The sequence below is a fragment of the Penicillium macrosclerotiorum genome (assembly GCF_028827735.1).
Source record: "Penicillium macrosclerotiorum strain IBT 26536 chromosome Unknown utg000007l_segment0_segment0, whole genome shotgun sequence".
NCBI classification, from domain to species: domain Eukaryota; kingdom Fungi; phylum Ascomycota; class Eurotiomycetes; order Eurotiales; family Aspergillaceae; genus Penicillium; species Penicillium macrosclerotiorum.
The window spans coordinates 1,704,785-1,730,146 of record NW_026643086.1 but is presented as its reverse complement, the minus strand read 5'-3'; the positions used below and the strand labels follow the sequence as shown (position 1 = coordinate 1,730,146).

At 50.6% G+C, this 25,362-nt stretch overlaps 7 protein-coding genes across 7 annotated transcripts; 3 read left to right on the top strand and 4 right to left on the bottom strand.

The window, feature by feature from the left end:
- Window positions 1–12: 12 nt before the first annotated feature.
- On the bottom strand, window positions 13–9,780 carry N7462_007453 (uncharacterized protein; the record flags this gene model as incomplete). Its single annotated transcript, XM_057079171.1, has 3 exons — window positions 13–9,580; window positions 9,634–9,669; window positions 9,725–9,780. 3 exons carry the CDS (start codon window positions 9,778–9,780, stop codon window positions 13–15), a joined length of 9,660 nt encoding a protein of 3,219 aa, XP_056931841.1.
- Window positions 9,781–10,132: 352 nt separating this feature from the next.
- Window positions 10,133–12,449, top strand: N7462_007452 (OSTA/TMEM184 family protein; the record flags this gene model as incomplete). Its single annotated transcript, XM_057079170.1, has 7 exons — window positions 10,133–10,233; window positions 10,311–10,328; window positions 10,391–10,444; window positions 10,519–10,606; window positions 10,668–11,708; window positions 11,781–12,136; window positions 12,209–12,449. The coding sequence occupies 7 exons, from the start codon at window positions 10,133–10,135 to the stop codon at window positions 12,447–12,449; spliced, it is 1,899 nt and encodes a 632-aa protein (XP_056931840.1).
- A 934-nt stretch (window positions 12,450–13,383) lies between these two features.
- N7462_007451 (uncharacterized protein) lies at window positions 13,384–15,120 on the top strand (the record flags this gene model as incomplete). The annotated part of the gene is made up of 2 exons (XM_057079169.1): window positions 13,384–13,498; window positions 13,760–15,120. 2 exons carry the CDS (start codon window positions 13,384–13,386, stop codon window positions 15,118–15,120), a joined length of 1,476 nt encoding a protein of 491 aa, XP_056931839.1.
- Window positions 15,121–16,196: 1,076 nt separating this feature from the next.
- N7462_007450 (uncharacterized protein) lies at window positions 16,197–20,386 on the bottom strand (the record flags this gene model as incomplete). The annotated part of the gene is made up of 2 exons (XM_057079168.1): window positions 16,197–19,910; window positions 19,970–20,386. 2 exons carry the CDS (start codon window positions 20,384–20,386, stop codon window positions 16,197–16,199), a joined length of 4,131 nt encoding a protein of 1,376 aa, XP_056931838.1.
- Window positions 20,387–20,776: 390 nt separating this feature from the next.
- N7462_007449 (putative pyrimidine 5'-nucleotidase) lies at window positions 20,777–21,783 on the bottom strand (the record flags this gene model as incomplete). Its single annotated transcript, XM_057079167.1, has 4 exons — window positions 20,777–20,949; window positions 21,049–21,573; window positions 21,633–21,645; window positions 21,712–21,783. The coding sequence occupies 4 exons, from the start codon at window positions 21,781–21,783 to the stop codon at window positions 20,777–20,779; spliced, it is 783 nt and encodes a 260-aa protein (XP_056931837.1).
- Window positions 21,784–22,258: 475 nt separating this feature from the next.
- Window positions 22,259–24,796, top strand: N7462_007448 (uncharacterized protein; the record flags this gene model as incomplete). Its single annotated transcript, XM_057079166.1, has 1 exon — window positions 22,259–24,796. One exon carries the CDS (start codon window positions 22,259–22,261, stop codon window positions 24,794–24,796), a length of 2,538 nt encoding a protein of 845 aa, XP_056931836.1.
- A 110-nt stretch (window positions 24,797–24,906) lies between these two features.
- Window positions 24,907–25,140, bottom strand: N7462_007447 (uncharacterized protein; the record flags this gene model as incomplete). Its single annotated transcript, XM_057079165.1, has 1 exon — window positions 24,907–25,140. The coding sequence occupies one exon, from the start codon at window positions 25,138–25,140 to the stop codon at window positions 24,907–24,909; it is 234 nt and encodes a 77-aa protein (XP_056931835.1).
- Window positions 25,141–25,362: the final 222 nt, after the last annotated feature.

The following is a 25,362-nucleotide window of genomic DNA, read 5'->3' as shown; positions in this document are numbered from 1 at the left end:
ATGAATCCCGCTCTAAGAACCCAAAATTGTGCCATACGCATCCTCCACCTCCTTTGCGATCTCTAGCAACGTGACAATGATGATTTGGTGTGTAACATTCGGCAGCTTATCGCGCTGGAGCCCAATCCACTCCAGTGGCGGAGTGGCTTCACCCATATCCCGGAGCTGCGGCGTCTCAATCACGGGCGGCTCCAATGCCGTGTACGTGTACTTGGACTGCGGCACATTGACCACCGCCGTGATCTTCTCCTGCTGCTCAAGGGCTGTCCCGCCACCCTCAGAGCTGGTGCTGCTGCTGGGCCCGCCGGTGATCCGCACTGCAGACGGCGGGAGGGGCTTGCCAAGTCGCGAGGCGAGCGCCCGCGAGTGCGTCTCCCACATGTCACGAATAAAACTGATGCGCGAGTAGTTCCAGCCCACATCAACCTTGCCCTCGAATGTGCTGTGGAATATATAGTCAATATGCCGAGTGCCCGGGATTTGCCAGGTCTCCATCCCCGCTACAAGGCGAGGAACTTTGAGAATGGTGCCGCCCCGGGACCCGGACGCGCGCTCGGCGATCTCTGCGACAGAGAGCTCCTCGAGATGCGCGGAGGCAGGTCGGTTGATGCCGGAGAGGGCGACTCGAAGCTGACCAAGGGTCAAGCCTAACGCGCTGTGGATCTTGTTGGATTCAAGCGAGACCGAAAATCGTGCCTGGGCATCGTGTGCCTCAAGCTTGAAGATTTGGTTATCAAAGAAGGAACTGGGGAACGCTCCAATATTCACGTGGCGAATGCTGACAACCACCCCTGTATGCAGGGAAATGGGTGCTCGCTCGGGCTCTTCGTCCTTCTTTGTCAACTCCTTGGCGCGGGCCTCGATTCGGTCTGGGAGCACAGAGGATTTACGGCGCAAGTATCGCTCCACCTCCCGCAGGGATGCCTCATATGCTGCTTGTTTATCTTGCACAAGTCGCTGCCAGGCTTGAAAGAGTGCGAGTGCCTGCGATGCGGTCAGAGAGGTGCAGAAGACTTGGACTTCATCACCTTCAAGTATACTGAAGAGGCGCTCGCTTGCTTTGCCCGACGCCTCGCGCACGTTGTACATCAAAAAGTCGAACATGGCGACATGGGCAACCAGGAAAGGCTGGTAGTCGAAAGACACCTTGGCTTGCAAATGCCGGAAAGCAATCGAGGCTTGGATGAGGGGCGTGTGCCCTGCTTCGCGAGTGTCCTCGGGCCACTGGATGGAAGTGCGAACCTTGAACGTCCGCAGTTCGACGATGCCAGCCATGCGACCCTTACTTTCGATGCTGATCGCGTCAAAGTTGATGCACATGCTCTGCTCACTATCTGACGTTTTGTTGGATGACACCCACACATTGTCAATTGCAAATTGCGCTCTACCCAGCGTTGAGCCCAAGTCAAGTTGAATCTCAAGCTTCTCGATGGCAATGGTTGTATTCCAGGGAAATGCCGAGGTCGCTGCAACCTGTTGGTATCGTTGTACAATGTAAGTCTGTGTCTCTGGCTGCTCCGGTGGAGCGGGTGGGCTGGAACTGGAGCTGGAACTGGGTTCATTGTCTGATGGAAGCCAGATCTCTTGGAATAATAGAGAATCCTGGACTTGCTTGGCATTCAATGAGACTTTCATCGGGCTCACTCGAAGAATCGCTGACATGCCGTTCATACGGCCAAGATGTTTGCTATTCATGAGGGATAGAACCATAGATTTGACTTCAAAGCTTGCGGTAGACTCGTTAGAATAGACATGTTTCACGGAGGCTTCCAGGCTATTGAATGCCAAGGAGAGGGCGAAGAAGCGCCCTTGCTCGGCAGACTGGACCGTGTTGACAGTGACATAGACACTCTCAAACCGCGCTGTGGCAGCCACTCTGGCAATGGGCTGGCAGCTGAGGCTAAACTCCTGCTTATAAAACAGAAGTCCGAGGTTGACCTTGCAACGCCCAAGAATGGAAGTAGGATCGGGTGCGCCGAATGGTGTTTCTTGAATCAACTTCTGGCTTTGTAACTTGGTTGTCACAGACATGCGTCGAGGCCGATCCTCTTTCTGCTCGCTCCCCTGCTCCTGCTTGTCGCTCATGATCTCCTTCACCGTGGCTGTTATTTGCTTGACTAGCGGAACAAGCGTGGGATACAGAACGTTAGAGGATGGATCAACCTTCAATTCCGCGTTAAGCGCGGGGTCCTCAGTCCCATTATCCTCGAAGTGGACTTTGAGTGCCACACCCGGGGCTTTGAGCATGGCTGTGGTGGCCGAGTCTCCTTGAACATATTGACCGTACTTTGATTCCGACGGGCGATTGCCCTTCAACGTGGCAGCCACCAAGGTCTGAGGATCATGAGTTTGCTTTCCTTGGAGGGAAACAGTTGCTCCTGCAAAGTCAACATCAACAAGAACCGATCGAAGTTTTCTATTGCCAAAGAGGCTACGGTCTTTGCTACCGTTCTCAGCGGCTGGTTTCGTCGCCCAGGCCGCCTTTCCTTCTCGCAGCGCTTCAGATGCAGATGCGATGGAGTTTCTAATCATGTTGGCTGGTATAATAAACTCAGAAGTCGCGCGGATATCCAATGACTTGCCAGCAGCCTGGAAAGCAAGTGAAAGTTCCTTTCCACTGGAAAAGTAGGCAACATTGAAAACCAGCTCGGGCATGAGAGCTGAATTGAGTGAGCGCTTCTTCTTGTCCGCTCGAAACGGAACCATCTGAAGTTGCATATTCTCAATTCTCAGCTTGGCTGCATTTTTCTTCTTATTGGATAGGTCGAACAGCTGAATCGAAAAGACTAGGTCATCGGGTTGGCGGCCACCCAATCCGCCCGATGGCAATGAGGACATGTTCCAGCCAACCTGAATATCTCTGAATTCCAAAGAATAAAGTGCGTCCAGGAAATTTTGCGGTGTAACATCATCATTGACATGGATTTCAGGAGCATCCAGAGGAGAAGTCGGAGTTTCGATATGATTGCGATGTCGTAGTTTTCGGAGACGTTGAACTTCGTGTGAAAGGTCCAGCGTCTTGATACGTTCCTGCGTGTAGATGGCAATGTCCACTACCAATGAAGCAGTTTCCGCGAATAGTTCAATATTAAAATTGTCGCTGGTGAATTGGTATGCTCTCATGACCTCGCCATTATCGCGAACCGTAGACGTTGCCAGGAGTTTGATACCAGCAGAGAGTCCACCATAGGACCTTCCCTTGGATCTCTCGACTCTTCGCAACTCAAGATTGATCTGAGACGCATCGACGCTGAATTCCGGATACTCCATAGAATATCCACGGTCCAGACCATTCTGAAGGCGCATTTGCATCATTCCAAGACTGAATATCATTTCTGCTGAGTAGGCCTTGCTATTCAAGCCAGGTGCAATGGCATGTATCTCAACCCCGGCCATTGTAAGTCGAGATTTATACAGAATATCTGCATCTTTTGTGGATGGCGGGGGTTCTGATGCCATCTTTTGTAATGAAAGCACATCGCTAAGATGAGACTGAAGAACATCCACGTTCTGCTTCAGATCGGAAATGAGATGGGACACATCTGGGCCGGTCAAGACCCCCAAAAGACTCCGTACAGCACTAGCTTCGAAACGGATAACTTCAATAGTCATATCAACTTCTACTTGCTTCTGTGACGACGAAAGATCTGCAAGGATTCGGCCATTGGCAGGAGGAATTTCCAAGACAGACAAGGTATGATGCTGGTCACCTTCACCGGAGGTGAAGATATGTGAATTCTTTTTCACATCAAAATCAACCTCGATCTTTGACGTTTCCGCTGGCATTACTGACATTCGGGCAACTTCACCTGCTACCAGGTAAGTCAAAGATGGCAGAAGGCTAAAGGTCAGCCGGTAATCTTCAAGGAACATCGCTACATGGATGTTATTGCGAGTGGGCTTCTTTGATGCCGGTAACGGGTCAGGCTGCGGCCTGGACAGTTTAATGTGATCCATCAGTTGGCGGATATACCTCACTTCGTCCTCAATCAAACGATCTGCAGTGTGCGCGAGGCTCACTGGGTCTTCTTTCATGTGATATCGAAGCTTTCTGCAGGAACCAGCAACTTTCCAGTCCTGATTACAGTCCACTTCATTCTGATCAGAAATCAGTGAGAAATATAAGTATGGATCAGCAATTCTTGAAAACATCAAGGTCTTGGTTTGACTCTGAAGCTCTGAAGAACATGCTTCGGCGCTAAACAACAAAGCAAGACTTTCTCTCTTGGTATTCTTGCTCTGCTGAGCGCTGTGGACGATCGAGCCTCGTAAAGATTTCGATGCCAGAGCAAGTTTCAAGTTGATGGCATCGAGGGTGACCGAGCCGAAGTCTGTGCCAAAGATAATCTGTAATTCCATACTCTTCTGTTCTGAAATGGTCGGGGATGCCTGGTGGGCAAGAGAAGATTTCAATGTGACGGTAGACATGACCTTTATCACTCCTTCCACAAGGTCCACAATCTCCCATCTCAGTCGCAGGGCAGCAGAGGCCGAGTAAATTTGTAAAGTGGCAACTTTCTTGTACTTTGTCTTGCCCCCCTCCTGGGTTGCTTTATCTGGGATAAAAGATGCAACAGTCGATAAATTCTCGAGGATAAAGTCGCTTTCTCTGGGACCAGGATCCAAGGAAAACCGAAATGTTTTCACTGTACAAGACAAGAACATGGAGGGCTCTGGAGTGGTCGTTTCAGGTTGTGAGCCTGGCCATACTTTCTGTATGACATAACTCTTTTCAACATGAGCGAGATCCCAGGCTCGCCACCGGTCAAAACCAGTCAAGACCATGGACTTCGCGTCGGCCGGTAAAGACAGGCTGTCGCCAAAGCATTTTCGTTCCAATTCTCGTTTGTGGTGTACAGGGAGATTATTGTAGACATTCCGGATGCGAGAAATGATTTTCCACGAGTCATGCTGTCGCAAGTGTGTTGAAGCAACCCGAAGAACATAAGATATACGTGCCAAGAAGATTGGATCTGGAATATCAACGGCAGATTGTGTCGCAAAATAGATGAGGAACCGCAGGCGCCTTTTGTTAGAAGCTGAAACATGTTGGAACGCTGATGCAACGGAGTCAAACATAGTTGTAGCTCGGCCAACCAAGAAGGACAATCGCTCTACAGATTTTGCTGAAGTCACGGTAGTGAAATGTCGCATCTGAAGATTTGAACGGACATCTGGGGCCGTTACCAACCAGAAATTCAAATCCCCCATCTCACAGTTGAAAACAGCTTTCTCTTGGAAAGCATCAGTCCGACTACCTTCAACCGAAACCGAAAGATGGTCCGCTGCTGCGTGAACCGTAATGCCCTGTTTGAGGCCCTCGAGAAGATCCCCTTTTTGCCGCACAACGCGTCTCTGAAATTCAGTGCGAAGGCGGTATATGGCGATGTTATACTCATCTCGAAATTCAACATGTTTATTGTCAGGGGATTCTGATACATCGACGAGCCGCAATTGAATACTAGGGATTCTAAGCGCGACGGCTGTAGATTTCTTTGGTTGGCTCATGGCCTTATCATAACCAACGATATCCCCAATCACGTCTTTTTGAAGGGAATCAATGATTTGAATGGGGTGCTTCGGTTCAAGCCCATCAAGTAGGGATGCCAAGCTGTGGAGGAATTTTGGAGTACAAAACCCTCTAATGCCTAGAGGGAGATCAACTGCGAGGTTGGTATATGTTGTCTGGTCGTCCTCAAAGGTTAAGAACATTGACTTCTGGTTCGTTTCAGAACCCTCATCCTTTTCAGATGTCTCGGGATTTTTCGAGGGAGGAAGCTCAGAAGTATCTAGAGAAACTTTGAAGTAAGAGAACTGAGGGAATATCCAAGGATTGGCATCTCGGATGGCAGCTGAGGAGTATTGGGTGTCCTTTGCCTTGCCGAGTTGACCAGTGGACCAACTAGCATCTCGCGCCGGTGAAAAAGGTCTTTCCTTTGAACTTGATCTAGAAGGTTGCCAAGTAGCCCTATCTCTATGACTTTGGGTGCTTTTGATGCTCGAAGTTTCTGAATGAACAAGAAAGCTTCTGGATCTTGCTGCCGCTTGAGTTCCTGGGAATCCACGATATGACGGAGCAAGAGTAGAGCCAAATCTACCATAAATAGGCTCGGGCATCGACGGGATAGCCATAGTTGGTGGTATAAATACATCGTCCCCATGAGGAAGAGACGAGGTTGGGGCTATCTCTTCCCAATCGAATAGTAGCCATTGGGTTCGATGTGTTCGCTGGTCATGGACTTTTATATGTTCTTGCTGCAGCCGTCGGCTCTCGCCAATATCTTGCTTTCGAAGGGCCATTTTGAGACCTACGGTCAGTTCAATAAGCCCCAAAGGAGCGACGTCTTTTGCAGGAGAACGAAAGGCCCCGGATACTGACTGACGGTCTACTGCCGCAATTGTGATGTCGGGAACAAGTAAGCTCATCCGTTTTGAAAATTTGGAGTTGGCCCAGTCATTAAACTGGACGGACAAAGGCTTAGCACTCAAAATGACAGCGACCTCATCAAGCAACACTGAGAGATGAATCGAATCGACTTTGGCTCTCAAAAAAGTCACATCATTGAGAACTGGCGGAAAGAGGGGTGTGAGGGTATTTTCCTCATTGTCGAATGAAAAGTCAAAACTTTTGATACCGGAGGATAGACACGCGAGAAACTCTGGAGAGCACTCGCCCAGAATTTTTCCAACGTCAAAATCCCAGTTACAAACATATGTTGGCTCCGCAGGGGGTAAACCAAATAGCCGATGACCGTAAGCGGAGAGCCCATCAAGGAATAATTGAGTGGGAGACATAACGGAGGGGCCATCCAACTGAGTGGTTTGAAGATCCGCCTTGAGAGGACTAATTGAGAGCTGCATGTCCATATAGTAGTTCGTAAACCGCAGGTCAACCTCGAGAGATGCAGCACTCAGTCTTGAGCATCTCAGGTGATCATAGATGCTCTCAGGAAGCAAAGCACAGGGACTATCAACCGTAACATGAACCAACACGTCCATGTCATTCGACACTCGGTTAGGATTGATGCCTGTAGGATTTGATGGCCGTTCTTCTGCATAGGCCAACTCTTGATATTCTTCCAAAGTCTTGAAATGCATTTCATCCCCAAAATAATTTTCTCGAACAGCCATGAAGCTCTTAATTAAGAAACCATAAAGGTACAACCGAGGTGAGGCGCCTTCAATATTGAGCACTAAGGTATCTATTAGTTCCGGTGACGTGGAAGAGAAATAGCTATATGATCCGTCAATGACAAGACCATCCAAAGTAGCCATTGACTTTCCAGGCAGAAATTCATGCAGTGTGTCCCATACTGGGGTGAGGAAATCCACTCCAGCATTTTCAAGGTTGACCTTGAACTCTACCGCACTTTTCTCTGGCTGGTATTGATTCAGTGGAATCATCACATTTGCAACAAGTTGCTGGCCATTGATCACTATGAATCGATTGTCTTCGAGATCCGAAGGATTGCTTATGATGTTCCGATCGTTGACGTTCACAAGTAGTTGGAGATTCGAGAATGTGAGGTCAAGGTCATAGACGAAAGGTACAAATGTGTAGTAGTCGGATGGTGGACCAGATGTCCAGTCACTCACAAGATCCGTCAATAAGAAAATGTGATCTCGCAGGAGAAATAGTTCAAGGTCATGGCTTTCAACACCAAAGCGCCATGAACGGAGACTATTCCAAGTCAGGGGATTCGACAAATCGCAAGTCACAAGCTGTCGAGGACATTGCCACAATAACCCGTGGTTCACACTGGAAGACAGTTTTGACTCTCGCAGATCCAAAGAGAGTTCGTTGCGAAAGCCTTCGTTTGATGCTACCATGTCCATGGTATATTTGATGGTAGAATTAGAATCTACCCGAAGAGAAAGCCATCCAAAGGGACGGATATCGGGTCCAATATGGCCCTTCTCACCTTCTTTTGGTCGAGATTGTCTTCTTTCGTTTTGCTTCCTAATCTTCGATGCGCCTCTAATAGCATCGGCGCGGCCTTTCCAAGTCCAGTCTTTGGATGGTTCTCGAGTTGGGATCCGAAGTATCAATTCGTCATTGATCTCCACTTGGAGTTTAAAGCTAGTGCTTTGTCTCAAAACACCCGGAACTAAGGGCTGAGCAGGCTCTGAGCTTCTATAAAAATTCGGAAAGAAGACGTTCTGTAGACCGACACGTTCCCGGTCAGCCCACGGACCATAGTTGAGAGTGCCACCGTCAATCTTGATATCAATACCCCATTCAGGAGGCGGTGCGTGATTGATATTTCGATCCATATCCTGGTTGCCTTGGCCGGAAATTATGTGCTCTGGGAGGACTCGCCCAGGGATTTCCCAGAAGTACGCTAGGTCCAAGCTCGGGCTATCCAAAATAGTTGAATATCGTCCATATTCTACCGAGTTCCACTGCTCATGATCATCAGCGTTATCTTCGTCCAGGTACCGAGAAAGACCAGCCCAGCGAACATCTGGGAACTCTGCCTGACTCCTTGGCATGTTGGCTGCTCTGATGCTGGCATGAAATGATTCCACGGAAGTCTGGAAGTATGGCACCAAGTCTCGAATGCCATGCCAGATTTTGCGTTTCTGAAAACGGTAGCTAAAGGGGTTTCCACGCTTTGGTTTAGTTGATAAATCATCCTCCCGATTTGTACTCAAACCTTTTGCCGTCGCCGTTTGGTTCTGTTTAAAGTCCGGGTTTGGTCGCATTTGGACCACTGGGTGGTTGAATTTGAATGAAAAAAGCTGCCGATACAAATCTAGAGGACCTGAGCTGCAAGCAGCAATGGTACCTGTTGCAGAATCGAAGGTTGTAGTCAAGACAGACCGAGTGTTTTCATTTCCAATGACGACGGCACCCTTTGTGCAATCTAGCTTCACTGGAAGGAGTTGCAGCATATTTGAAACTGGTTCCGACAGTTCTGCATCGCGAACATCGGTTTTCTGGGGCTCAAGGGTATGGCCCGTTGCACTGCGTTCCGAAAGGTTGTCCACGGCGTCTGTCGTTCCAGAACCAGGTCGAGCACTGTCGGTTTGCTGGTGCTTCGGTTGCCCCTCTGGCGAAAGTTCTGCGCTGTCTCCATCTTCGTCCAAATTGCCATTCTTATATCCAAACCCAGCAAGAATGCTGTCATATGCTGGCATTCGGTTGTATATGAACCATTCCAGTCCATATACCTTGATTGAAACCCGGCACGGAAGATCGATTGTCTTTTCCACGCCGCCTTGTTCTCCGATGCTGTCATCCTGGCTCGCCGCACCTGCCCCATCCCCTAAAAAGTTCTTTGGTTGGTGTTTCTCTGGGCTCGAGAAGTCATTTGTCTTGCGTCCCGCGCCTGACAAGTCCGTTCGGCCCACCGTACGCTTCCAATATCTCCAGCTTATGAATCCTCCATGAATGAAGATGGTCTCGTTTGCACCATGATACCGGATCCCCTTGAAAAATATTCGGCCGCCCAGCAAAGAAATCTGAAGTGCGTTGATGTCGACATAAACGCGATAGTAGTGCCAGGTGTATGCGCGGATTGCGTAGGAAAGAAGGGTCGCGAACAGGCGGTTAAAATAGAGGAGAAAGAATAGGACACTGGTTCTCATAAGTACAGATCAAAAGGTACAAAAGAGGTCTTGGGCGCTCACAGAATGCAAGATACAATAAGCTCCAGGAGAAAAAACCTAGGTAGATCAGCAAAGCCATCCTCGGCGCGGCAAGCGGAAGGCCTCAACACACCAATTGAAGCTTGGGTTGGGCGTCAAGTAAGATGCCGTCAAGCTTGTACTGGCCATTTCTCCGAGCAAGCGCCAGCAGGCGTGAGCATTGTCTCCAAGAGACAGAACGACTCGTAACGGACGAGCCCAAGGTTCGCGCACCGTCTTGCTTCGGTGGTTTGGGGCAGTCGCGAAATCATGCGGGTGTTCTAAGGCGGTGTCACGAGAAGATCGTCATTGGGACACACGCCGCCGCGATCTTTGTTCACAACAAGCTCCGGGTCTTGCCACGAGTTAGGCGGCCATGTTTTTCGCCTTCGCAGACCTCACGACATGACTTGATGATTTGACGCAGTGTCTTTTCTGAGAGCGCGACCTCTTTCTTTTCCCCTCTCCCTGGCCCGCGTCTCAACAGCTTCCCTCCGAGATCATGAAGGCACCCGTCGGTGGAGGTACTGGCTCGAGCCTAGCTCAAGCAATCATCATTACTTCAGGCGTTTCAGCTCTAGTATCTTCTCTATTATCTCTTGTGTAAGCTCATATGCTTCATTAATGCCGGCTTGTGGTTAAACTAGAGTCCAGAGCTAACACTTCTTTTTGCCTAATAGGTCCATATGGCTTCAAATGTACCAACTTTATCCGTGCCCTCGACCTAGGTTGCACGTTCTAATCAGCTTCCTCATTATAGCAAAAATTATCGCAAGCCCCTTCTCCAGCGATATGTCGTGCGCATATTGTTGATGTCAGTTTTCAGTGGCAGCTTAAAGCTCAGGGGGCGGGGAGTTAAAAACAAGCGCAATGCTAATATTCGTGCAGGGTGCCGATATATGCCGCATCGTCATGGACCAGTATCGTATCGCTTCGAGCTGCTCAATTTCTAGATCCTATTCGTGACATTTACGAGGTATTTCACACAAACAAAGCTGTTGACGATGAGGGGTATCTCACTGGCTGATATATGGCAGGCATTTACCATCTACACATTTTTCCAGCTCCTAATCAACTTCCTCGGTGGAGAAAGAGCTCTCATCATTATGGCCCATGGTCGTCCTCCCGTGTCGCATGCCTGGCCACTCAATCACTTCTTGCCAAAAATCGATATCTCCGATCCCCACACCTTCCTGGCTGTCAAGCGCGGCATTCTGCAGTATGCTTGGCTGAAACCGATCCTAGCCCTAGTGTCGATTATCATGAAGGCGACAGATACTTATGAAGAGGGATACCTGAGCCTTACCTCCGGTTATCTCTGGACGGGTCTTGTGTACAACATCAGCGTCACCGTTAGTCTATATTCTCTCGCCATGTTTTGGGTGTGTTTGCACGACGACCTCACCCCATTCCGGCCGATTCCCAAATTCCTCTGCATCAAATTAATCATCTTTGCATCATACTGGCAAGGATTCTTCCTCTCGATCCTGCAGTGGTTGGGAGCTCTTGGCAGCGTTGCGGGATACAGCCCTGACAACCTGGCTGCCGCTATTCAGGATGCTCTGATATGCTATGAAATGCCCATATTTGCCATTGCGCACTGGTATGCGTTCTCGTGGCATGATTACGCCGACCCAACCATCTCTGCCGCGCGGTTACCGATGAAGTATGCGTTACGCGATGCTTTTGGGCCTCGAGATTTGGTGGAGGACACCAAGATCACGTTCCGTGGGGATAGTTACGATTACCGAATCTTTGACTCTGGCGACAACATCATCGCGCATGCGGAGTCTCATTCGCGGGTGAAGCGAATGATGGACGGTATGAGGTATGAACGTGGTGGGAAGGCCAAATACTGGATTCCAAAGCCCGGCGAGGCTAGCAAGCCGGGTGAGGTTAGTAGCCGCACTCCTTTGCTGGCAGGTGGTGAATCCAGTAATCGTTCCAGCAGGAATGAACGAGGCAGCCGCGGTTCCAACGAGCGATATCGCTCTTATAGTGAAATTGAGGTCACACTGGACGATGACGATGAGCAACTCTTCATCAAGGCTCGGGCGCTGGAGTTTGGCGACTGGAATGTACGTGAAACCGAATCCCTATCCCATCGGCCAGCTCTTTTGAGAAATAATTTGGATATTAACCAATAGTAGTATCCGGTCATCACCGCTCATGAAGTTCCTCGGGACCAGCGACTGTCTCGTCCTGGGGGGTATCAGCAAGACTCCTTTGCTGGGGGTGATGTGAAAAAGTCGCGTTCCCATCGCAAAGGTCGAGCGTCGGGCAGCAGCGACGGGCGAAATCAGAACAATTCGCGACGGTCCAGCAAAAGCTCGACCGCTCCCGGTCCCTTGCAGCGTCATGCGAGCTCGACGAGCTCCCACCATTCACATCGTAGCCAGCTGGTCGACCTCGTAGTTGAGGATCGTAATGCCGAGGAAGAGGACCGAGCCCAGACGCAACGAGAGCTTGGATCAGCCTGGGCTGGAGGTGAACCCCGACGATTCTCGTAAGTGCTGGTGTTTTGATGATCTATTGGCTAGGAGGGTCTTGTCTCATTAATCCTTCTTTCGTTTTCTAGGAGACCGTCCGGCCAGCCAATCGAAGAGGAAGCTGAGGCCGAAGCTCCGACCAGGGAGGCCCCCGCGGAGTCTGTTCCGCCGGCCCCGGAGGTGGACCAGGAGGATCAGACCCATCAGACCCATCAAGGGCATCAAGAGCATCAAGCGCATCAAGAGCACGGGACATATCGGGGGGAGACTCGTTCCGAGACGCGATGGACCTACAGTACGTTGGAAGAGGACAATGTATGGAATCGATAGGGCTGTCGAGTGTACACATTTTCCGGGTCTCAGTTTTCGGGACATGATTAGCGTAGTTTTAGTCCGCCTCCATGCATCTTCATCTTCATCTTCATCTCCACCATTCCTGCTGCACGCTCCTGCCCCTCATCCATGCATCATCCTACATACAGCATGTTCCATACTTTTTCGACTGCATCTGCTGCCAGTGGCGATGGACCAACCCTCCCCCCTGAAGGAGCTCCGGAAATGAGCTGCTGAAACACGACAGCGTCCAACAGCCAACCCAAAATCTCGGTTCCTGAATTCGTGCCTGGGGTGATACTTTGCTACGCGCCCAACTTCTCACTTCCGTCGCACGCTAAACCCGATTCTCGAACACAACGAGCTTGGTGATAAGCAGAGATGTGACAACTCTGCCGCAATCCGACGAATGAGAGGCGCCCGTGAGACTCCGCCGATCATCACCAACAGGCTGACTGGTGGACCAACTCGGCAACATGGCAACATGACAACATCGTGGGCATGTCTTTGCTCTCGTGGTCTTGCAAAGTCCTGCTGGCCCTGCAGAGCAGAATCCCGCCACTGGAGCTCCTGTAGCTTCCTTAGCGTCTCACCCTCTCTGCCTTGCCCCAAATGGCCGACATGCAGGATTGTCCGTGGACGAGTCACCAAGCTCGTTCTGCATATCGGGTTGGTCGCGCGGGAGGGTGATTTTGTTCTGTTAGTGTTGGAAGTCCAGGCGAGGGGCTCCTTTCTTCGTCTCGTACGACGCTTTTGCCTGTTCTTTTTTTGGTGTCTGCTCTCGTGCAGCCATATTTCTTCCTTCTTTTGTTGCCCTTTTTCTCTTTCCTTTCTTTTTTTCCCTCTTGTGTTTTCTTTGTTTTATCCCTTTCAACACCCGCCTTCTGTGAAGGCGATGGATTAAATCGACCTGGAGAAAGCGCTGGCCGCCATGACGCTCCCTTCTGAGCAAGAGAGACCCCTCGTCGCCGGCTGGGCCCGGTCATGCTGGGATTGTTTGTCCTCGGCTGAACAAGACCAGCAGTCCCGGCCCACGACCAACAACGGTACGTGCAATATATACACAACCCAAGTCATTTTCAGCTCAGGCTGGCATCGCCGTTTCCGTGAGGGAATGCCTTACCTTCTCCTCTTCGGATATCGATGCAACCTCCCCAATGTCGAGTCCTCTCCATAAGAGCTCAGGGCTATGTTGAACCCAAGATATCTCTACCACGCATCTCCGTGTTAGGGCTTGACCTTCTCCGGTTTCTTCAGCGAAAGCGACATGATCACAAACTAATCTATCCTGGTTCCGATTCTTATAGGCGCCGAGCGAGATATGAAAGTATGCTACAACCAGCCGCATCTTGTTCCGCCGATGCAGCTAGCTGTCGATGACAATATTTCAAGTCTGAAGATTCATCATCATCCTCGGAGTTCGTTGGCATCGTGGATCGGAGACCGGAAACATGCTTCCCGGGCACCTCACCGGGCAAGCATCTCCATGAAGCGACAAACAAACCTCCCGTTGAAAATCAGCGCTCCCTCGGACTTCCGCGTAGTCAACTCGTATCACCCCCAACCTCGCATCGTGCAATCGGTTTACCTCCAGCCTCGAACTTTTTCAAAGAAGTATAATCCTCTGGAACTGAGCATTTACAGATCTGGTAATCGGCTATCGGATCTTCCTGGATTCGACTCGTTTCAACTGGATGAAGAGATCCAGCGCACAGCGTTGGCCGCCCCACCAACCGCCCTCCTTCCAGCTGAAACACGTCAGCGTCGCTGTGTGTCTAGCGATGCGAGGTTTTCAGTCTCCCGCAAACCTGTTAAGGCTAGAGATGATGGGGCTCTTGCTAACGTGGAGCCTCCACTCCAACGACCGCGGCCGGTTCGCGTTGCCAGTGCTCTCATCCCACATTTCTCTATCGTCCATCCGATTGAGACTGGTCAGCCCATAACCTATCACTTCCATCCTCGAATGATACCCCCGGTGCCTCAAATCCCGACCATGCACAATGCATCCGTGAGCACGCAGAGCACGCAGAGCACGCATGGCCGGTCGACGTCGGGACAAAGCAATACTGAAGTATCCGTTCAAGTCACCGAAATGTCTTCGATTGAAGCAACTCCTCGAACTCCATCGGATGAGAAGTCTTTGACCGATGAGTATCAAGTCAGGGACTCTCCGTCCTCAGCTAGCTCGCGGACGATGCCATCTCGGATCTCCTCACTGCGTCGTCCATCCACTACTGCTGAGAGCTGCAAGACGAATGACTCGGTGCCGCTTTCGAACCGAGTGAGCCAATGGTTCTCTCCAATCAAACCGCCATATTCTCCCAAACCACTTTCAGTTTCTAGCGAAAAGGATTTTGAATGGGAGAGAACCCGCACACTAAGTGGCACCACTGTCGGCTCAACGGTTACCACCATCACTGGTGGCGCTAGAACTCGGAGACAGAATGCCTCTTTTTCCAGCACATTCAGCAACGGAACCACGCTGCGTGCCTCATTGTATGGCCCTCTTCCGACTGGCGGCCCTCTCCCAACTGGAGAAAATGATCTTGAGGTAGGGCGCTGCTATCCGACTATCTTTGAAGGTCAGCCGCAGCAGAACCCGAGTCCGATGTCTCATCCAGATGATCCAAATCGATACCGGAAGTCCCTGATTGGCATTGCTTTCTAGCCCTGTCATAACTAGACTGTCAAATTCTTGGTCCTTTATAGACCGAGTTTCTATTTTTTTAATTTTCTGGCTTTATGCCAGGATTTTTGGAATTTCTTTTTGAATCCAGTCCTTCGTTTCATTCACACCCTTGTCTCTACTACACTCGTCTCTTGTTGATTTCGAAATACCCCCTTTGAATTCCTGGTTTTTTTTTTACCTGATCACGCTTTTGTATTTTGGATAATAGCAGGGTAATTAGGCCTTTAGGTGATCCCTTCGTTCATGGTTGAATTTAAGTGAAGTCCATTCCAGCTTTTAGATCTGTCCAGCCCGTAGGGCACCTAAGAAGGTCTAGAACCGGATTCGTCAAGTAGCATTCACGACATTATCAAAGATACTGAATATAGATTTTCCTGCCTAGACTATCCTAGAGAAATTACAGACATATATATAACCGTCAGAAATGGATTCTATGACATTCTTCTTTCTAACGCACCCCAAAGAATGAATCAGTTCAATAATAAATTCTAGACAAAACCACGGGGAACAACGAGAGAGCAAAGATCGAGAAAAAGTCTTGCCGCCTGTCGTAAGCACAGCTTCGCCATTGACGCCGGTGATGCGTGACGTAACGTTGAGCCCCAGGCGCACAAGAAAGGAGCGAATTATCTCCATCCATGCCGTCACAACGTCACAATCACGCCGTTACTAACCGTTGAGCTTCGAGTGTTGGTTGACTTCGAGCGGCCTACGATTGGAAACGCCGATCATCTCCAACGCGTGCGTCGGGATAGACGCCAGGATCGTGCCAGTCAGACAAGACTGACGTCAATAGATCTCTAGGTTTGGCACACTTGATTTGCAGGCTGAAGGAGTCTAACCCCCCGGGTAAGCTCTAAAAAGCCATCATATCATATTGCTTGTCACGAGCATTACAAATGTATATCCAGGAAAGCCAAAGAAAGACGAAAGCACAATATGGTATGTAAATCGGGGTGCGCAGAGAGGGTATCTAATCAAGAGACTGCGCATAAGTAGGAACAAGAAATGAAGATTATACTATACAGGTAAACTCTCACAAAGCGCCGAAGTACTCAGTCGGTGGAAACGATCTCCACGCCGTCTGGTCCAGTTCCACTCGTTGACGCAGCCTTGCTATGATTCTGTTGCATGCCGAGAATCTGCCACGCTCGGCCCATCATGCCGTGGCCGAGACCCTGAGGAAACTCAATAGAGGCTTTGTGCGCATGCTTTGGGAGGCGGTCACGCAACGCACGTTCTCGTTTGGCTGCGGCGAGGCGTTCCTGTTCACGTTCGTGGTGTACAATGTCGTTGCGCCATTCGGACCAGTGCTCGAGGTTTTCGCGTTGCTGAAGCACTTGATATCGGAGGCGAGATTTTGATGCACGCCATGTAGTACGGGCGGCATCGCCGTTGTCGCTGTTGGCTGGTGGTGCTAGAGTTGACTTCAGATCGCAGATACGGGCCTCCTTTGTGAGCTTGAGGAGATGATTTAGGATGTCCCGACTCTCCAGAGCAGTGCGCTGTATTTTCTCTTGCTCGGTAGTGGAGGCCTGGCGGGAGAGAGGTGCATCCAACCAAGCATGCATATCCGTTGACCGCTGAACAGAGTATGGGTCGAGTAAATTTGCACGACGGTTCTCCTCCCGCAAGTACCTCACGGCTGCTTGCAGGCTATCCACCTCTGCACGCAGAGTTTCGTTCTCTTGCATCGCTGCCAAGGAGGCCTCATTATCAATGACGAGGCCATCTTTAGTAGTCGCCACACCTGCGGTTCCAGACACACGCTTCATCCTCTCAAGACGGTTCTTGAATTCATCGCGCTCAGCTTCGGCGGTCTGAAGCTCCTTCTTCTGACGCTCAACAGTTCTCTCGAGCTCGGAGCCAGTTTCTTGAATTTTTTCAACTTTCGCTTCCAAGTCCTTTACCAGAGACGCTTTCTTAGTGGCCTCACGCATACGAGATTCGAGAAGCTCAATCTTAATGCCTTGCTCTTCAAGAGTATTGTCCTTAACGCCCAAGGCAGTGGAGACCTCGTGGACTTCATTTTTCAGGCGCCGAATCTCCTCATCAGCGTCTGGAGAGATTGTCTTGTTAGACTTTAGCTCCTCTGACCGGGAAATCCAAGGGAAAGCACCCCTCTCGAATTCAATGGTCCGAGAAAGATCGGCTGAGATGGAGTCCAACTCCTCTATATACGCTCCAATCTCACGTAATTTGTTGATCAGTGACGATAAAGGATCGTCGGACTCTGTGGAGCCTTCAGAGGATTGCGAGGCTGTTGCCATAGCCTGCGACATGGTCTCGAGCACCTCGTGCAAAGTATATGGTTCGGTACGACTCTCGTCACTGGTGAGGGTCACAATGTTCCCGCCCAATTTCCGTGCCAGCTCTGATAAGGTTTTGGTGAAGATCTCAATCTTCTTGAAAGGTTCATCAGAATCTTGAGAAAGTGCAAGAGACCTAGAACGCAAATCATCGAGCGCACGACATATTTTTCCCATGGCGACCTTATATCCCCTGGTCTGTGAAACGAAAGCCTCGAGCTGCTTCAAGGTAAATGAATCCTCCTCGTTTCCTTCCTCTGGGGTTCCGAGCTTGGACTGGATCAAGGATTTCACGCGTGCAATGACCGCTGCAGCGTGATCCAGGTACGACTGGGAGAGGCTTGCACGCATACATAACTCATTTGCAAATAGCTCAGGTGTCTGAGGAAGATTGGTCTCCGCCAGATGTGCTAGCAATGCAATGGACCTTTGAAGCTCGACAGCGAACTTCTTCATGTTGATATCGTTCTTTTTCAGAGTTTCAATCCAGAAATTCAGGGTACGTTCGACTGGCTCCATCTCGAAAAGAGAAGCCTTTGTGGTGGTAAATTGTTCTGGAGAGCAAGCACTGATAAAGCTCACAAACCGGTCACAAACAGTCGAGATCCACAGGAGGTGCTCGGAAACCTCATGAGCATCAAACACCTCATCGTAAGTAGAGATTGATGATTGCTCTGAAATCCGCTCGCGAATTGTGTTATTCATTACGGTTGCCTTGAAGCTAACACGCTTGAAGCGAAGAAGGGCTAGGACCGAGTTGCGCTCCTCTTCAAAGTATTCGGGGAGGTAAAGCTTCACGATCGAGAGATGCTGTGCAGCCTCTTCTGCCTCCATTCGGTTAAGCTCCACATCAATGGTTTTTGTCTGGGCCTTCGACACTGATGCTTGGAGTTTCATATTCAAATCCATCATGGCTCGCGACCGGGTACTCAAATCGGTAGCCTCAGCTTCAGAAATCTGTTGAGACGCCCGCATATCTTCCAGGTCGGCCTGTAGATTTGTAACCAGTTCCCTAAAACGAGACAGTGTATACTCCAGGTCCTCGATGACTTCATCTTGCTGCGCAATCTTTCGGATCTGCTCGGTAAAGACGCCGTCTCGGTAGTCAATCTCTTCTTGAAGTTGTTTCTCTGTCTCGATATGGGTGTACTCCAGCTCGTCACTAATCTCTTTGAGGGATTCAAGATCCTCAATAGCAGCCTTGAGCTCGTTGATTTCCTCCTGGTAACGCATATTCTTGTCCGCCAGTTCTTCGATCATTTCCTCGGCTCCAAGCGCGGTCTCCAATTGCTGCTTGAGATCGTCCACATTGGTCTCCGCAACCAGGAGTCTCTCTTTTGCGGCTTCATAGTCAGACTTGACAGCGGAGTATTCTTCAAGGTCTTCTTCCAGTTCCTTGATCTGGCTTTTGAGATCTGCTTCTTGCTGCTGGGTCATGTCTCGTAGGCGAATAAGGGCCTCACGTAAACGCTCATTCGATTTCTCCATCTGCAACCACCCATGACTAGAGCGCTCTTCAGGGCTTGTAACCTGGCTAAACTCCTCATTCTCTTCACGCAAGACCTCGACTTCTAGTTGAAGCTCTTCCAATTTCAATCGGAGGGCCTCGCATTCGTGCTTAAAAGCATCGGCAGTCTCTTCTGCCATTTCTCGGTCCAGTGCAGCCATTTCCATGAGCGACTCGTGTTCAGCCTGCATCCGCTCTACTTCTTCAAGGCGGCCTTCGGTCTCTTTGAGTTTTTTCCGAAGCTCTGTCATCTCCATCTGCTGTGGCTGATACTTGGCTTGCAGCTTTTGAATGACGGATTCGAATTTATCACGCTCGGTTTGCACTTGCTCCAAGGTTTTCAATTTTTCGCGATCATCAGCCCGCTTCTTCTCAAGGACTCGAAGCTTGGTCTGGAGCTCCTCTAGCTCCCGGACGACTGCGGCACCCGGTGCTTGGCGTGTTGTTGACCCTGCAGCTCCCAGTCGAGGTCCAGTCGATCGGTTTGCCGGCAGGGATTGTCGGGGAGGCCTGGCTGCTGGCTGAGGGGGCAATGTCGGGGCAGCTTCTTCATCTTGAGGGCTTTCGACTCCTGTGTCGGGAGATTCTGCATCTGTAGGCTCTTCCGATGGTCCACCTGTACCAGCCTCGCCCCCATCCGAGGCCTTTATGGGAGAAGCTTTCCGCAAAGAGGGACGCTTAGATAACCCAGGTCCTGCGCTCGGTCCTGCGCTCGAGATCGCGGTCTGTGACCCTGGTCTCGAGCTTCTTGGCGAAGGGCCTGACACGGAGGAACGGGAGAATCGGGACGTGTTGGGTTGGACAGTCGATTGTCCCATCGAGGCTCTGGCGGTGGAAGCCAGTCGAGGTCGGTTAGGGGCTACCGTGGAAGTGCGCGGTGCCCCTCCAACCGAGGGGCGACCAGAAGTTGTGGAGGTTGTGGTGAGCTGCTTGATTGGTGACTTTGTTGGTGACTATATTGTAAACAATAGTCAGCGGAGCAACTGAAATCTAATGCTTGGCAAAACATTACCCTCATGGACGATCGAGCTGTCATCTTGGGAGCCGGAGTAGGGGTTCCAATCGCATTGGTACTTTGGCGCTTGGCAACACTTGGAGGTAAACCAGCCGGTTTTCGTGCGCCGGCTGAAATGGATTGTCTGCTGGAGGCTGCATTTCGTTCGGTTGCTGTGGTTTGTTTACTCTCTTGCTCCGATTGATCGAGGACCGCACCCACGGCCGTTGGACGAATAAAGATGCCATATCCTGGTTCGCAATCAAAATAGCGCTCTCCTTGGACTGCGCCATCGTTCTTTCCGGTGGCGTCGGTCAATTCAACACCTATCCATTCTCCAGGTGCGAAATGGGTGCTCCCAAAGAAACGAACAGTAGCCTGTCGTCCATCGGTCAAGGTGATCACCGAGCCAGGAGAAATCTCTTGGCCAGACATCGTGGGTATGGGGATCTCACGAACATGTGAGCACTGGACGGCGAATGTTGAGTGAGAGGTGGGAGGTGACGAGGGAAGCGCTACTCCGTAAAGGAGGTCCGCAACACGCGCGGGCGATCTTTATGCCTGAGGCATCAACAAAGTACTCACTGAACTCGAACTGCAGAGTTAAGGTAACAGCAATCGTCAGGCTTTTGACTGTTTACTGGGACTGAGTGTCTTTCGGAAGCATCTATTCGTTCTATTCATAATGTTTTCATAACACAAAAGGCATCAAAAAAATTATATACATCAATCCACAATAGTAGCCTATGGGGTCCCGTAACTGTTCCAAGAATCTATAAAGCTACCAAAATAAAACGTCGTCACGCATGCATCACATCGTATACTCTAAACGCTTTCTTCGGGCTTAAAAATGTCCGGGAAATGAACACGCAGCTCGGCGAGACTCGAAATCAGGTACTTCGAAGCCGGGATACGAGGAACGGGGAAACCAGCTTCAACCAAATGGACAGTCGTCCAGCCCCGCGCTTCCGCATGCTTACAGTTCAGGTGTGAGTCATCTATGCAGCATTGATGTGGTCAGTAAAAAGCATTTCCCGCTCAGACGAGGATATGATATCTGCCACGGGGGCGACGTGGCAGATAGCGAACCAACATACCAACAAAATAGCAGGATTCAGTACTAGGAGCACCGGCCTCTTTCTCGGCCTTGGCATACATATCCTGGCTTGGTTTGCAAACCAATGGCAATTGGCCATAGTCACAGTAGGTGATACCCTCAAACAGGTCCTCAATCCCCAGTAACTTGACTACTCTTTTCCCATGGTTGACATAGGCATTAGTGAGGAGCCATGGCTTTACTTTGGTGGTATCCAGACTCTCTAACAGCTTGCGCAGCTTGGGGTCCGGCTTCAGGATGGCATCAAGCGGGAGAGCATCGTCAACTTCGTAGTTGAATTCCAGGGGATCGATTTTATGGTGTCGTGTGAGGCCTTCAATGGCAAGACCGTATTCTTTGTAGTATTTCTGGTGAAGCATATGCGCATCTTCTGTATTAAGGTCGAGATGCTTGACGAAGAATTTGTCTATATCGAGAGTACCGACGATTAGCCGAGGAGCGTGTCGCATGATCATGGGGGAGAACTCACTGATCAGCTTTTGCATTTCATCGTGAATGTTACACTCTAAGCCCAATGATCAGTTTCACCGTGGTTCTGTCCGAGAGGTGGCTCGCTACTCGTACGTTTAGAATAGAGCTGCAACATGAAACAGACGTTAGTGAGATATTTCAAGAAACTAGGCTCCCCTTTTCTCTTGCATACACAGTTGTCAATGTCAAAGAAGAACACCGGTCGTGAGTCACCGGTGCCATCTGCGCCATTCGTGGTGGCCATTGTTGAAAGTCGCGAGTTTCGGGGGAAGATCGTTGGTATAGTTGGAATTCGGGAACCAAGGAAGGCAGAACGAGAGAATTGACGGCCTGTGAAGCGAGGCAAGGCGCGAGACATGGAGGAACCAGAACCGCGCAAGGAGAAGGAGCAAGCGCGAAGGAACTGTTTAAACAGGCTAATCTGAGTGACACACACCCACGTTTCCCCGTGATTGGCGCAGCACCACGTCGCGGTTACCTAAGCGTTCCTAGCGGCAGAAAAGCCAAAGCGGATCGTCACAAGCACCGTCGCCAACTTTTTTCCTCTTTCGTTTTCACATTTTCTTGATGATCTAGAGCCCACAAAATCATAGATTTGTGTCGCTCAGTCTCTTGATGTGACATGAAGCTGATTTTGATTCAGTAGCCCTTCTACTCACCCCCCAGAGCAGCTGCTCCAGCTTGATCCCCAGTCCCCTTTCATCAAGCTCGCTTGTATCATGGCGACAGCTCATGGGATCACCACTCACCTACCAACAGGACCAGTGGCCGCTTCGGCGCCAATCACTGCAGATGAAGTACAGGAATATGAGCGCATTCTGAGGATCAGTGATGAGATTTTTGCGGGCTCTCACCCACGTCTCAAGGTCCCCCAGCAGTTTGTGCGCAAACCAGACACGCGGTATGGCCAGAATGGGCTTTCTACGCTGCAGGTAGCAAAAGACAAACCTCGAGGGCACTTAGCCGATAGTGCGTCTTGGATGGATATCACACAGTCTCCCAACAGTTTACAGGCTCCCCCACCGATTGGCAATGCGCCACCTACTACCTCCGCAAACACAGCGCCCTCATCCACCCGCACGCCTCTCAAAACCACATCAGAGATTGATCCCATCTTTCTGGTCAAGTCAGATGATCTTGTTAGGGCCGAGATCCAATTGCAGCGACAGAGAGTGGAAAGGGCGTTGCGTGATCAGTTGGAGCAAAGGAAGCAGGAGCTAAAACAGAAACCTGCCATCCAAGACACTAAACCTGATTTCAACGTATCGGAGGTCTTAGATAGGGCGCTGGAGATCGTGCGACCGGTCTCGTTGAGTGACCCATCTGAAGTGAATGGGCCCAGCGATTCCTTCGACGACAACTCCTTCTACTCTAGTAGAGCTCCTGATTCGCCTCAGCCAGCTGGAGGAAACCAAAAATCTTCTCCGCCGTCCCAGGTTCAAACCGTGGACCCGGGGGTGCGCGTACCGGTAGATCATTACGCAGATGAATTACAACGACTTGAAGCTCTGAACCGACCTGGGTCTGACCAGGAAATGCGGGAGGCTTACCCTGTTGTTTATGACCAGCATGCCCTCTACTCTCAGAACCAGCAGCCACCACCCATACCGATGAATACCGCCCATCAGTCACATGAGGCACAGCAGGCAGACGTTTTGGAAGAACCAGAATACTCTCCACCAGCCCCAGTGGCCCCGCCTATCGATCTCAGAGAGTATGAGCGCGACGTAGCGATTGGTGACAGACGGGGTGGATACATCGATCGAACCCAAGTGGTACCGCAGACTATCTCGCCTGCAAACAACATGAAGGTGGTTCAGAATTCTATCACTTCTCCGGCAGCTCCTCGACCGTCACGAGTCTCGCCCTTGGCAACTGCAAAGCTTCCCTCAGTTCAGCAGCCTCGAGATCGACGCTTTGACCAGGCTCCTGGGCAAGTATTTTCAGATCCTGATTCTACCCGTGGCAGTCCCAATGCACCAGTGCCTCATCTCACATCTCGGAAAAGAAGGAAGCTGCACGAGACAGGGGACCAAATCCATTCCTCATCTAATAAAGGGCAGAATGCTGACCTCCCTGAAACATACATTAAGGAGGAGCCAGTTTCTCCGCCACCCTTTGCTGATGATCCCGCTGTGATCCGAGACCGTCAGCCTCAAGAACGACCGGTATTTATCGATATCGCATCCCCCCAGTATGCCATTCCACTCGAGAGGCATGAACACTCACGCCAACAACGACCCACGTATGAAGTTGGTCATTATTCGATGGTCCCTGTCGATCAAACGCCGGTCCGCACAGTCTCTCGATCAGCTATTCGACGACCGGTTCGTGACGATGGAGACTTACGACGAGTCGCCAGTATGCAGTACGCCAGGCAGTCTGAGTATCCCCGGGAGTACATTGAAACCGATCCTCGTGGAACGCGGGCCGCATCGTACGCAGTTATGGAGAGGCCGCTACAAGAGCGCCCCAGATATTATGAAGAAGCTCCTTCCTATGGCCCCCGCTACATAGCTGTGGACGATGCCCCCCAGCCTGTTTACCGGGAATCATATTACGAGGACTTCCCCCCGGCGCGCGTTGCGCCTGCGTCTACACGCAGGTTCGTCGTTGATGAGCATGGCAATCATTTTGAAATGGTTCCGGCACCCAGAATGCCACCTATGGCACCTCCCCCAAGACCGATTTCTCGAGCACAACACAAACCTGAGTTGTATGATGACCGCGCTCCTATTCGCACTGCCAGCGTTCGTGCCCCATCTGTTGTGCAGGACCCGTATGGTGAACGAAGATACGTACAGGAGATGCCTCCCCCACAGCCAGTATACAGGCGTGTAGCTTCGGACTACGCTCGCCCTGTTACTGGCGAGAGAACATACGCTGCTCCTCTGGAGGGCCATGACCCATACGCTCGCAGTGGCAGCGTCCAGGTCGCCGAATATGTTCCCCGTCACCCCGCATACGTCGAGGAACGTGCATATGCTCCAGAGCGAGTCATTCGCACAGCGAGTGTACGGCCCGCCCCTGCTCGGTATGAAGAGCCCCCCGAAGTTGTCCAACGCGTCGGCAGCGTTCACCCCGGTGGACCTAGCCGCGAAGTGAGCGTATATCTAGATGACAGACAAATGGGGGATTACATTGAGCGGCCGTATTACGTCCGCGAGCGACGATATTACGAAGGCGATGAAGGAAATCGCATGGCGTTGGAAGGTCCGGGCGAGTCGGCTCCGCGCGCTCCCCAGCAACACTACTAACGGACTGTTCTCTTTTTCTTTTCTTTTTGATCTGTGCATTAGCATCCGGTGCATTATCCATATCGTATTTTATTCTGGTGCGGAATTTGATCTTGATGTCTTGATCGGAATTAAATCTTCTTCTTGTTCTGAAATACTTTTGCGTAGAAATCCCGGGCTGTGCTAGTGTTCATCAAGCAGTAACTGTGCTCTTCTTCCCTGGCTTTAATATGGTAGAAATCCATTGTACAGTGTGTCAAACGACTCTGCTTGTAGACGAGCATCGTCAGTAGCTGTTTGCAGGTTTTATGACGGTCCATGGTTGTCACCATGGAATATTCAACATGGCCCTTGGGCTGTGACATATGGGAAGACCTCCCTTTTTGCAGTCTGTGTGATCGAGATCACATACTGGGTGATGACAAGACTTTTGCTCTCCAAAGCTATCTCCATTAGTCGCAGTCGTTAAAAAGCATACACACATATATATATATATAGTCTCAGCCACCATGAATAATGGATGGGTGGTGTCCTCGTTCCTTCTGTCTGCAGGTGTGATCAATGGATAACGTGGTACCGCGCAAGCA